This window comes from Artemia sp. Qi Xiang Cuo, chromosome 5, assembly GCF_049724085.1.
Source record: "Artemia sp. Qi Xiang Cuo chromosome 5, ASM4972408v1, whole genome shotgun sequence".
Lineage (NCBI taxonomy): Eukaryota > Metazoa > Arthropoda > Branchiopoda > Anostraca > Artemiidae > Artemia > Artemia sp. Qi Xiang Cuo.
In genome coordinates this window covers 1,165,436-1,178,935 of record NC_142798.1, presented here as the reverse complement: position 1 = coordinate 1,178,935, position 13,500 = coordinate 1,165,436, and the positions used below count along the sequence as shown (strand labels likewise).

Sequence of the window (13,500 nt, the reverse complement as noted above, 5' to 3'; positions counted from 1 at the left end):
GTCTTCACCAAGGCAACGATAGAGCGTTGCCTGTAGAGAAAATTTGTTTTATCGATAACAAAACAACAGGAGGTGTCTCGGAAAGAATTGAATATGTTCTTCGTTTAATATTTTCCTAAAAATAGTTTCTTAGAACCTCATTAGACATTATTCAGTCGACCTATGTGTCCTCAAGAAGAAATCAAATAAAGAAATGTTTTTTTTTCTAACTGACATTAAGGAACAAGATTAAAAATTAAAATGAACAGAAGTTATTATATATGTGAAGGAGGCTGCTCCTTCCTTAATCCTCGATCTTACGGTAGAGTCTGAAATCTCTTGGTACTCCTGTATTATTCAGAACACACTCGAGAAGTGAAGTTAGGTTAATCCTAATGAAATATTAAATTGAAAAAAACAAGTTTTTTCAACTGAAAGTAAGGAGCATCATTAAACTTAAGACAAACAGAAATTATTACGTACATGAGGGGGTTGCTACTTCTCAACACCTCTCTCTTTACGCTAAAGTTTCGTAGTATTTTTAAAAAAAGCTTCTTATTATTTTAATCTGATGAACATATTGTTTCAGGAGTCGTTCTTAAAGGATTGGGACATAATTCAAACGCTAGTGTCAAGAGCAAGGTGCCGAGTAACAAACCCCCTCACATACGTAATAATTTTTGTTCGTTTTAAGTTTTAATAATGCTCCTTACTTTCAGTTGAAATTTTTTTTTTTAATTTAATTTCTGATCGTTTTTTAAATAATGCCAGGAAATCTGGCGATGCCTCCACGGTTAAATCGTGAAATTGAGTTCGTAGAGATAAAGGAAGAAATAAATAGAATTTCGTATAGGAATTCTGGAAAATTCCTCCAGTGTAAAGTTTCCGCTAAAAAATTCATTCCCTGGAAACTTTCCTCCCCATTGAAAATTATCCTCGTGGAAAATCGCACCAGCGGAAAATTTCCCCCGCCCCCATCCGAAAAATGTATGCATACTTCCAAATAACTAACACTATACCGAAACAACGGACAAATTTTGTAACTTAAAGGCCTTTCCCCAGGGACTGTGGAGGGTCAAGATATCTCTAAATACATAGTCATAAAGCCTTTCAGCTATGCTGAACAAAATAGCTATCTCAAAATTTTGATTGGACGATTTTGAGAAAAGAAGGGGCGTGATAGGGGGCCTAGTTGCCCTCCAATTTTTTGGTCTCTTAAAAAGGACACTAATACTTTTAATTTAAGTTCTAATGAGCCGTCTTCCGATGTTCTAGAACCACTGGGTCAATACGATCACCCCTGGAAAAAAAACAAATAAACACATTCGGGATCTTTCTTCTGGCAAAAAATAGAAAATTCAACATTTTAGTAGATAAGAGCATGAAACCTATGCAATGGGGTTCTCTGATGCGCTGAATCTGATGGTATGATTTCTATTAAGATTCAATATCTTTTAGGGGGGGGGGGGTTCCCCTTTTTTTTCTAAAATCAGGCAAATTTTATCAGGCTCGTAACCTTTGATGGGTAAGACAAAACTTGCCAGGTCACTCCTTACTTAAAATTTGTTACCACGGATTGTTTGATATCAAAATATGAGGAACATATAATACTTTAGTTTATACAGTAAAATAATTTGGGCTACATATTTGTACATTAGGGGAGTGTGGGGGTAAAGTAACCTAACTTATCCTTAACTCCCCCCCTCCCTAATGGCAAACACATAGCCCAAATTATACAAGTTCAGGTCATTCTGTCACCCGTTATTTGTCTATGTGGCTATGTAACCGGTTTTCATAGATCGTATGTTATAGATGGGTGTTTCACGAGTATATGGGAAAATTTTTTTTTTTTTAGTTTGTTACTGCATACCCATTGATATGATAAGGTTTCATGTGATAAACATTCCTAAAAAGTTTTACACTTACAAACCTAGTGCAAGTGGCCCCTCAAAGCACGCAAACTTTGAAAATATCACGTTTTTCGTCACAATTTTGTTAAAATGTAGTTAAATTGCAGAATAAATACATTTGAAACATTGTACTTATTCAGAACAATTAGGTTAGGAATACTAACACAAGTTGAAGATAACTGGGTCACATCAATTGGCCTTTGTACTACTTTCTAAGCAGCATTTATGTCAAATATATTGTCAAATGTAGAACACCACGCCCCACAAAGCGCAAGTCTAGCATTCCACAGTTTGTATACACTTTACACTACAGCAACATTTGTAACAGTAATTGTTTTCCATGTCTACAGTACTGCAGTGCAGAGTCACTGGTCACCTACAAGAGAACAATACTTCTTCAGTGGTTCAGCAACTGTCTGACGATGGTATTCGACAAGCTGAAATATAAGCTGGTGCTGAGTTTCATAATATGTTAAAGACTGATTGAAGTCGCTTGCTAACTTCACTGCCCTTTCTGCACAATTATTCACTACTCGTAATTCAGAAACCTTGAGTTTTGCTGTTGTATACCCAGCACATTCATGCCATATTCCTGGATCAGTTTCAGTAAATGATGCATCGATACTGAGTGCTGCGAAAAGATTCTTAGACCTTTCAGTAGCAAAATTTGCCAGTGATAGACTTTGAAATGAGCAATTTTTTTTTGGATCCACTCGCCTCAAATGATGTTTGTTCATTGGTTTTGCCAATGCCTTAGTAAGCTGTTCACATGTTTTCTGCATTGTTCACATGATCTGAAAACAATGCCATGGAGACTAAATCTTTGCTACCAAAATCTTTGATACCAAAGGTGACCATTCATCTTCTTCAGTGCAATTTGTGCCACCTGATAGTCAACTGCAGAGTAAGACTCCAATATCTGAAGCAGACACAGATCATTAAGTGGGGCATCACAACTGCTAGGAGGAGAGAACCATGATTGGCATAAATTGTGACAGTGAACAGGACAATACGTCGCGTAGAATCAGATTCTTTTGGTGTTAGCTTAAACTGTTCTCAAAAACAGTATATATTTAGGCAATAAATACCCTAAGCCATCCATCTGGCCCGATGGTAAGCACCTGGTGGACTTATGTGAGTACGTTCTTCTTCAGGATTCTTCTCATCAAGAACCACCAAGCATAGCTTTAAGAACTCCAGGTAATCATCGCGTGGAAGACTTTCTTGACATAACTGATGGTACAGGAAGGTGACAATTTCTTGCTTCTTCAGAATGCAGCCAGTCTTTTTTTAGGTTCTGTTAGACAACAATTACTACCTGTGTCTCATTCAAGAGCAGCAATACATTCTGGGACTCCTTTCTCCTTTCCATTCCTCCTTTCCATTCCTGCAAAGCCTCAATTACTGCTTTACCCATCAGTTCACCTGAACCTGCTGGTAGTTTAGGAATACTGAGAAGCTTCTCAATGTTTACGCCTGAAACCACTATTGGCATGCGATCAACAAAACTACCATCATTGTCTGGTAGCAATTTGCTGTCAAAGTGTGCCGCTAATAGTGCTGCCGGCAGAAAGAGTGCTATCTGCTGTTGCGCATTTGACTGACAAACTTTTTTTCTTGCTCTATAGATTGAGCTAGTGGACATAACAATGTTCTCAATGTCAATGCCAGCGGCTTTCAGAGCTTGAGCAACTACATGCATAGCTTCTCGTGGTGTTGCATTGGTACGATCTAAGCTAGCAGCAAACATTAAGTCATCAACCAGGTTACGGTTATTTATTACAAGAGAATGGATTTGTGTTGGAACGGTTTCGTTCATGACGGTTTCTGAGTTCAGCTGTGCAGATAGGCCAGATAACTTCAATAGCCTTGGTCTATAATCTTGCTCATCATTCGATGATTCAGTCTCGGAGTTACAAAGCTGGCTGTATTCTTCTACTGATGTCGAACATATCATCACTGATGTATCCCGATTCACCTTTGCCTTTTCTCTGCATCTTTCTTCATCCTGGAGCCTGTTCTGTCTTTTCCCGTTACGAGTTTTGAAAACCTGTTACTTCGGCGTGACTTGTTCTTAGCAATATCTGAATGTTTTTCATACAGTGCTTTCAATTTTGCCACAGTATTTGGCTTTTGTGTTGTTGGAAGACTGGCTAAAGCCCACAGTTCCAAAACTTCATTAATAGTATGTAAACAGCTATCAGGTAGGGTGCATTTGCTAGTTGTCAGGTCAAAAAATAGTCGGCGTAATACCAGACCATTTGTTGGTAGCTGGTGCATGCAAGTTGTGGCATCAAGTAGCCTACTGACAGCAACTGGCCAACCAGCCATACTTCTTACTAGATCTCGTTGTAACCTTCTTGTTCTCCATCACTTCAGAAACTACCAAACACTTTTCAAGTCAGCAGTCAGTCGACAGTGCTATAAAGAAATAACAAACTCAGAAATACTAGTAGATAGTGCTGTCTGAATTAAAGATGGCAGATATCATCAACATAGAGTTAAATATAAATATCATAGAGAACATGTAAACATCAAATGAGTAATAAGACTGCATGTAAGGTTGATTATGCTACAAGAATTGTCCATTAATATCATGCAAACCAGTATAGAAAAGTAATAATTACTAACGTCGCATATAGCAAAATAAGTTGAAAATTGGATGCTTTGAGGGGTCACTTAAGGATTTCCTATCAATATGAAAATTTGCACACTGCATACAAACACCAAACCTCACATTTTAAACACCTTTGCCAGGTGATTTGAAAAAAAAACATTGAAACACCCTATCGTACATTCAGCAAACTCCCCGAGTGTACTCTGAATAATACAGGAATACCAAGCTTTTTAAAAATACTTTTCATTCAAATTCAACGGTTTTTTTTCAGCAGTCTTTCTTAAAGAATTGTGACAAAAAGCCACACTTTAGTGTAAGGAGCAAAAGTTGAAAAGGGGGCACCCCCCCCCCGCATATACAAAATAATTTCTGTTCGTTTTTCAGATTTAGTATTGCTCCTTACTTTCAGTTGAAAAAAATTCTTTTTTTCATTTAATTTCTGACCGTTTTTAAATCATGCCAGGGAATTCCCATTTCTTCCCTTGTAAACACTGGAAAATTCCCCCCAGAATGTTTTCTCACCACAGGACAGAAATTCTTCCCATGTAAAATCCCCCGCATAAAATTCCCCTCCCCCCAAAAATTCCGTATATTTCCCAATAACAAATACTACCATCCTTTTCTCCATCTGACTTTTCGGTTCATATTGCTTTATTGGTTATGAAGTCTTGACAAAGCGAAGTAAAACTATTGACTTTATTATGAGATCCCTTACGATCTCGAAGAAATCGACCGTCAAAACAGTTTTGTCGGTTGCCAGAAAAAATTATACAATATATGTCTCCCATCTCACAGATGGGGCGCTAGAGCCAAAACCTTGAGGCAATACCTAGTCAAACAGTTCGTGGTAACGAACTGTAAGTAAGGAGGACCCGGCTCAAAAGTAACTGAAACTCTAAAAAAACGTTATTTTGATAACAATAGACATGTCAAAAGAATTGGATTTGTATGCTGATTTTGAATATATAAATTTCATTAAGTTTAGTCTTACTTATCAAAGACTACGAGTCTGAGAAAATTTGCCTGGTTTTCGAAAGAAGGGGAACTGCTTCCTAAAAGTTATAGAAACTTAATGAAATTCACACCACCAGATTCAGCGTATCAGAGAACCCTCCTGTAGAGGTTTCAACCTCCTATCTGTAAAGGTATGGAATTGTGCATTTTTTGCCAGAAGAAAGATCACAGATGCGTATTTATTTGTTTGTTAGTTTTTGTTGTTTTTTTTCCCAAGGGTGATCGAATTAACCCAGTGGGCCTAGAACATTGTTAGAGGGCTCATTGTAATGGAAATTAAAAGTTCTAGTGCGCTTTTTAAGTGACCAAAATATTTAGAGGGCAAATAAGCCCCCTCTCACGCCATTTTTTTCCAAAAATCGTCCGACCAAAATTATGAGATAGCTATTTTGTTCAGCATAGTTGAAAGGCTTAATAACTATGTCTTTAGAGATACCATCACCAACCACAGCCCTTGGGGAAAGGTCTTTAAGTTACAAAAGTTGCCCATTGTTTACGTATAGTATTGGTTATTGGGAAGTATGCGTACATTTTTCAGGTAGGGAGGGAAGGACGAATTTTCTTTTTTTTTTGCATGGGGAGAATGTTTCATGGAAAGGGAATTTTTCTGGGGTGAACTTTTCAGGGGAAATTGTATTCTGGGAGAGTTTTCGAGAATTCCTATACGAATTTCTTTTTGCGCCTTCCTTTCTCTTTACTGGCTCAATTTTACGCGTGGAGGTATTAAGGATAATCGTCGGGGGTAAATTCTACCAGGATTGAATTATCCAGAGAATTTTTCCGTGGGGTGGGGGATTTTTCCGTGGAGGTGGAGCCAGACCTCCTGGCATTATTTAAAAAACGATCAGAAATTAAACAAAAAAACAAGTTTTTTTCAACTGAAAGTAGGGAGCAACATTAAAACTGATTATGTATATAGTAAGCTTATTATTTATATAAGGAGGATCGTACCCTCCTCAACACCTCGCACTTTACGCTAAAGTATAAATTTTGTCCAAACTCTTTAAAAACGACTCCTGGAACACAAGGGTCGTTTAATTAGAACAATAAGTAACTTTTTTGAAAGTGCCGAAAAACTTTAGCGTGAAGAACGAGGTGTTGAGGAGGGGGCAGCCCCCCTCACATACATAATACTTTCTATTCGTTTTTAAGTTTTAATATTACTCCCTACTTTCAATTGAAAAAAACTTTTTTTTATTTTTTTATTAATACAAGACAGAGAGAGCCTACGTTAGGGATTCAATGATCGCTGGATAATAATTCATGATTAATTCGTCGTTAACAAATCAGAAATGGCAATGTAGTTTTGTAAACCATAACTTATTATATGAAGTAGGTAATTGTTTGTTTTGAACTGTTTTATATTACCATTTATTGCTATTTTCGCAAACAGAAATCGTAGCTAATTTATTTGCTAATATCTCGCGGTGTTTTCCATTAAACTTCTTATATTAAAATGAGCAGCGGAATGTCAAGGTTAGACCATCGATTAAACTACCTTTTTTGCTGCTTGATTTGGAAAAACCACTTCTTCGTGCAATAAATTGCAACATTCAAAAGACAAGTAGACTATCACTATTCCAACAGAGGCAAAATGTCGTGAGGGACTATTCACTTTATTATGCTTCTTAAATAGCGACGAAGACCAAACTGGCTTTATAATACAAACAACAAATAAACAAGTAGAACAAAAGGAAATTTGTCCCCTAAGATAGTGAAACTCCGAACTTTAAATAAATAAATCGGCACTATGTCAAAGAGCCGCCCTCAGCATAACAGAAATGAAAATATAAAAGAGAAACCTACATTAAAATACGACCATTAGAACTAAAAAAAAATCGTTTAAGTAAGGATGGTAGGGTTATTTAATTTCTTTTTTAGTTTTAATTGTCGTATTTCATTGAAATTGTCTTTTTTATATTTTCAGTCGTGTTATGTTGAGGACATAACCCTTGGACATAGAGCAGAAATATTCATTAAAGTTTGGAATTCCACTGCCTTAAGGAAAAATTCCCTAATGTTCTATTTGTTTATTATGCTTCTTATTGATTTACAAAAAAAAAATACATTACTCCATTGACTTAGGTACTGACCTGATTTGCAATTTTGAATTAGAATTCCCTCAATACATGTACCTTAGAACCCCCCCCCCCTAACTGTGCGCTCTAGCTTGTGTCCTTAAAATGTCTATTTTGTGTGTTAGCATTTCAATTTTATCCCAGGTTTCATTCCTATTCAACATCAGCTCAGACACACAAGATCAGTATGACCCCTCCCCCCAACCATCTTCAACCAGAATGGGATTTATTTTCATTAAATCAAATTTTATTGTTTCCTAAAAAAATTAAATTTTCCTAAAATTAAATCAAATATCCCATCTCTTAATTACCATCATAGTGTGGTAAAAAAAATACCATCAATTATGACCTCCATCCCCCCCCCCCCGTCAGGGTCGTAAATCTAAGGCTGGTAAACAATAATTCATATTATTTGATGCTATCTTATTATTAAATAACAAAAAATTATATACAAATTGATTTGTAGCTCAAAATTTTGGTTTTCGCCGTAAAAGACGTATCGGAATTTTTTTTCAGGTTTGCTTTATAGACCTAATTTGCCCATATGCCATGTACATATCGTGGATTCTTTTACACATGCTAATCAGGTGGTTTTTAGTATATTTTGAAGAATTTTTAGCCCAAAATGGTCATCTAGTTATGTTGGTAGCCGTCTGCGTAAGACACTTGAGTGGAATGGACGGGGACGCCAGACCCCTACCTGATAAGTGGAGGGGGATCAGCATCAGAATTTACTGTAATCTTTTGAAATGCAATAAAAATTCTCTGAGTTCTTAACAGAAATTCACCGGTAATTTCCCGTCGATTCTCTGACTAAAAGTCTGTTAGGTGTCCTGAGTAATAAACTAGCAGATATCCTAAAATTCATGAATTACATTTCACAAATTTTGACAAACACTGCTTCACCTCTTCAGACAAAATTTAATGATTTTTTTTCCTGTATGGTCTGGCAGTGGAGGAGTATCCCCAAACTCATTCTCCTTTCTTGATTTCCCTGGACATGCGTAGCTAAACAGAACTACTTTTTGTGGTATTAATAGCTTGTGATTGGAAGACTATGAGTGTCTCAATTGTTTATCTGTTTTTTTGTATTGCTTCTGACAGCAGTGCATTTTCACCAAGTTTCGATTTCGTTATAAATAGGTGGGGTTCAATGTACTAAAAGAAAGGCAGAATTTGTGAATGTAAGGCTCATATAATAGGATAACAGCTTTGACTTGGTCTAGCTGAGTTTAAAATACTGTGCAACAAACCTGATTTGCTTTTTAAACATATGTATAACTTGTGCGTCATCTATGTGTGGTCTCTATGTGCCTTGGGTATTTTTCATGTATATAGGTCTTTCTACCATTTATAGCTAGGGGATTTTCTTTTTCAAAGATTTTGGCCAGTCACTAAATATACAGTAATTAGTGGGATTTTCCTTTTTTTCTTGCAGCAATGTTTCTCAAGCCTGCCAAAAAATGGGTTAGATGAGGTTTAGATGTCTTATGTTTTCAATTCAAATACTCTTCATGATAAACACATCTGAAGCGTCAGAGATGTTCAACAGCATAGACACGAGCTTTTTTGGAACAAGGGGAACCCAAAACAACCCTGCATCTCTGCCTGGCCAGCCTATCAGAACAAGTTCAAATCAGGCCAAGTTCTAAATGTTCTAATCTGGCCAAGTTCAAAAGAATGAGCCCCAATCGGACATGCACTCAAGATTATATTTTAGAAGGGGCCAATTTTAGAGGAATCTGAAATGACAGAAAAAAAGATAATTTTTTTACTTTAAAAAGGCAGAAAATTAATGGGAGCCCCGTAAAAACCTAGAGATTTTTGGAGGGTAGGCCCCTCCACACATGCTTGGCCCTTCTTCTCACGAGAAGACGAGACCTCGGTCTCCTTACCCGTTAGTGTCTACAAGTTTGGTATAATGTCCTTACTTTTTATCGCTAGTACAGTCGGACTGATGTTAGCCACTGTCTTATTAATCAGCTATTGTAGAACTCTATTTAGTTGAAGTAATAATTACTTAGAGGGATTAATCAACTTTTAGAGAATTAGAAATTGTTTAAAGTGTTCATTTGGAGCAAAATAATTATATTTAAGGGTTTAAATACCAATACAGGTAATATGCCATAATAACTTACATCCAAAATGCATTAGCCCTTCTGTTCTATACTTCTTCATGTCCACACCACTGGCAGTGCTGTCACGTCCCCCCTTTGAATTGGCTGATGGTATAAATATTTCTCCCAAATATTGCTTCACACCCTTATCCAAAGTTGCATAGGCTTTCACACGTAATGTCCCCAGCTCTAGTAGGGATTTGACCATTTTGAAGCTATGCTCGTGGGATACGGCCAGCTGGAATAAATACAAGAAATGATGAAAGAGACCATTTATACACGGGGATTCATAATTATTTTTTTTTAGGGGATCAGCCTAATCACAAATCAATGCAAAGTAGTTCATTGCTTCAAACAAGACAGAAAAAATTTCCAATATTAAGAATTGACGCGCTTTTGGGATATAGTATTTTCATATTAAAGCACTATTCTTGTCCTCGTCTCAAAGGTTCAAGTCATCTCCCTCTTTTTTTCTTTACGTATATACCGAATCTGCATCATCGAAGACTCCGTTCAGACACCAGATTGACTTTCAATCACTAATGAAACAATCACTAATCAATCATCACTTTTAATCAAAAAAGGAAGAGAAAAAAAAAATATACCTTGCGTTCTCCATGATTAAATATTTTTTGTCAAATTATAAAACTTAAACTTAAACGAGTCATTTTTGAAGTTACTGCTCGACTTTCTTAGACTATTATGCTTTATTAAGTTTTTGCCGTTTCGTTTGAGGTCATTCAAAATGCACAGGAGCACATATACTAAGTGTGTCAAGTTTGATCTTTTTCGGTTTTGTCATTCCTTTACCATTTAAGGAGATAAGCAATCAGAAAACTTATATGGAGTTATTTTTTTAGTTCAATTTTTGATAACGTTTTAGACTAAAGCCTATGTTAAAATAGATACAAAATTGTGAAGGGGGCTGACAAAAAAAAAAATTTATAGAACACATATATGCTTCTGCTAAAATGTGAAATACGACTATAATTTCATCTGGATTTTATTTTGAGGGTAAAAGTGTTTTTCTTTTCTTTTTTCGAATGCTTAAAATAATTGAAAAGTAGGAGGCATATGTAATATTTGTGAAGAAAATAGTGAAGATTCTATTGTGTCGAGAGGCGGCCTGGGTGCAAAAACTCCTTTGTAGACGCTTGGATGTCATGTTTGGGAATAAAATTATATATTCCCATTAGCCATGAAATTTTCTTCCAATTTAAAGAGATGGATATCGAGGACACTCAATATACACGGGGGTATAAGGATTAAGAATTTCAAGTCTGATATTTTATAGTCTGGCCATTCTTTTGCCCCAGGGCCGTACCCCGGGAAGGGGGGGGGGTACCCCGTTTTAAGCCCCCCCCCCCAAAAAAAAAAAAATTTGTGTGACTCGTAAAAACGTAAAAAAATGGATATAAACAAGCTTTGTATGCGTTTTTTTAGTTTTTTTTTGTGTACCCCCCCCCCCAAATTTTTTTGAGTAAAACCCCCTCCGAAAAAAAAATCCTGGGTACGGCCTTGCTTTAGCCTACCCATTTCCGATCACGACACTAAGGTAAAGTGGACGCAACGGGGCACAGAGACCCCTTTATAGACACTTCGATGTCATGCTCAAAAGTAATACTTCATTTTTCTGGCAATGAATTAAATGTCTTGTTGAAGACGAAAATCATGTTTTCTCCATTTCAGTTGGGAGATAGGTATCAACACTGAAGACAACTGAACAGACAACCATGACAGCACTAAAAAAATTGGCAAAGAATCTGTATAGCAGTTAAAATCAAAGGCTAATTCACGAACATTTCATCTATACCAACAACAGGGCTTCCTCAACGCAAGCGAAAAAGAATCTCAAAATAATATTGAAATACAAATAACATTTCGGTCTTAAAACCAGAACAACGCCGAAGAACTAAAATAAATTACACCTGCAAAACGAAGATGTGTAGCCTAAGTGCAACTCAAAGGTAAAGAAAAATTACTCCAAAACACAATTGAAGTATTCCCATCAAACCAGAACGCTTTAACTCATTTCTATACTTAAATTGAATTCATGTTCTAATTTGTGTGTGTTTTTGATTTTACTTTGAAGTTTTCTCCAAGTTCTTTGATTTTTCTCTAGTTTTATCTTCTAATTTTTTTCAATTTGGAATTGTTTAAAATTTGTCTTTGTTTTCTGTTTTGCCTAGGATAAGGAAGCCTTGTTGTTTTTTTTATTTTTTTTTATTTTGTTTAAACCAGATTATATTTGTTCTTATTTTTCAGGCAATTTTATTTCGATTCTCAAAATTGTAAGAGTAGTTATTCCCAGAAATACAGGATACGTTCTTATATGATTTGTTCATGAGTGTTTGTGCACAGCATTAATTGTGTATTTATCGCATAATGGTGGTAACGGCAATTTAGAAAGATAATTCAAGACAGTTAATCAACAAAACGAAAGCAAGGATGTGTACAAAATGGAAGACGAATGAATAAATTATCATTACTACGAGTACTGATAATGAACTGGGTACTTGAGCATTATTCGATACAGACTCGAAAATGTGGATCTACAGATAAAACAATAACTGGTTTTACGGTCTTTATACCAGATTATTTGAAAAAAACTACGTTTTCTAAAGAGTTAAAGAGGCTGAGTTACAAGGTCGAACCTTAAAACGTACAGGGATTAGGAGGCACAGTTGGGGGGCTGCCGCCCCCAAACCCCCGCTTTCGCAGCCTTTAAATATAAAAAAAAATTTCTTTAAACTGAAAGTAAGGAGCGACATTAAAACTTAAAAAGAACAGAAATTATTCCGTATATGAAAGAGGCTGTGCCCTCCTCAACGCCTCGCTCTTTACGCTAAAGTTTTTATTGTTTAAAAAAAGAGTTGTGAGAAAGTCAAACTTTAGCGTAAAGAGCGAGGCGTTGAGGAGGGCACAGCCTCTTTCATATACGGAATAATTTCTGTTCTTTTTAAGTTTTAATGTCGCTCCTTACTTTCAGTTTAAAGAAATTTTTTTTATATTTAAAGGCTGCGAAAGCGGGGGTTTGGGGGCGGCAGCCTCCAACTGTGCCTCCTAATTCCTGTACGTTTTAAGGTTCGACCTTGTAACTCAGCCTCTTTAACTCTTTAGAAAACGTAGGTTTTTTTCAAATAATTTCTGCACGTTATTGTACAGTTTATTACTTATTATTGCTTGACTAACTGTTAGCTGATCGTGTAAGGAGTTAAAGTAGGGGGGCTGCCGCCCCCAAACCCCCCGCTCTTGAACATTCTTGTGTTAAGGCTTTTAATTCCTGAATACTCAAATCACGTCGTACAGGGTGCCTCCTAATCCCTGTACGTTTTAAGGTTCGAACTTGTGACTCAGCCTCTTTAACAGCCCCCCAACTGTGCCTCCTAATCCCTGTACGTTTTAAGGGTCGACCTTGTAACTCAGCCTCTTTAACTCTTTAGAAAACGTAATTTTTTTCAAATAATTTAAAAAAGAAACTGAGTTTCTTTTCAAAGTATATTAAAAAGTTGCTCTGATGGTGAATCGAACCCGGGATTTCCGACTGACAGTCCGGAGTATCAGCCGCTGGACTATACAAACACAATAGTAATTGTTGTTTAGCAAATAGAAGGTATTTTCGACGCAAGCAAATTCCCAAAAATCTTGATATGTGGTTTTTGGAAAACAGGGAAGGAGTGATCAGATTGAGCTGAAATTTCGACGATAAGCTCCCAGGCCCCAGGACAGCTTATCCTCTAAATTTCAGCCCGATCAGACAACGGGACAGGGGGGGTGTGGAGGGA

At 36.5% G+C, this 13,500-nt stretch overlaps 1 protein-coding gene across 1 annotated transcript in view; it reads right to left on the bottom strand.

Moving 5' to 3' along the window:
• Nucleotides 1-13,500, bottom strand: part of LOC148951703 (CD109 antigen-like) — a 172,140-nt gene that overhangs the window by 86,850 nt on the left and 71,790 nt on the right. Inside the window, exon 6 of the mRNA XM_089089252.1 lies at nucleotides 9,737-9,953. Coding sequence (XP_088945378.1) covers nucleotides 9,737-9,953 — 217 coding nt within the window. The remainder of the gene's footprint in view (nucleotides 1-9,736; nucleotides 9,954-13,500) is intronic.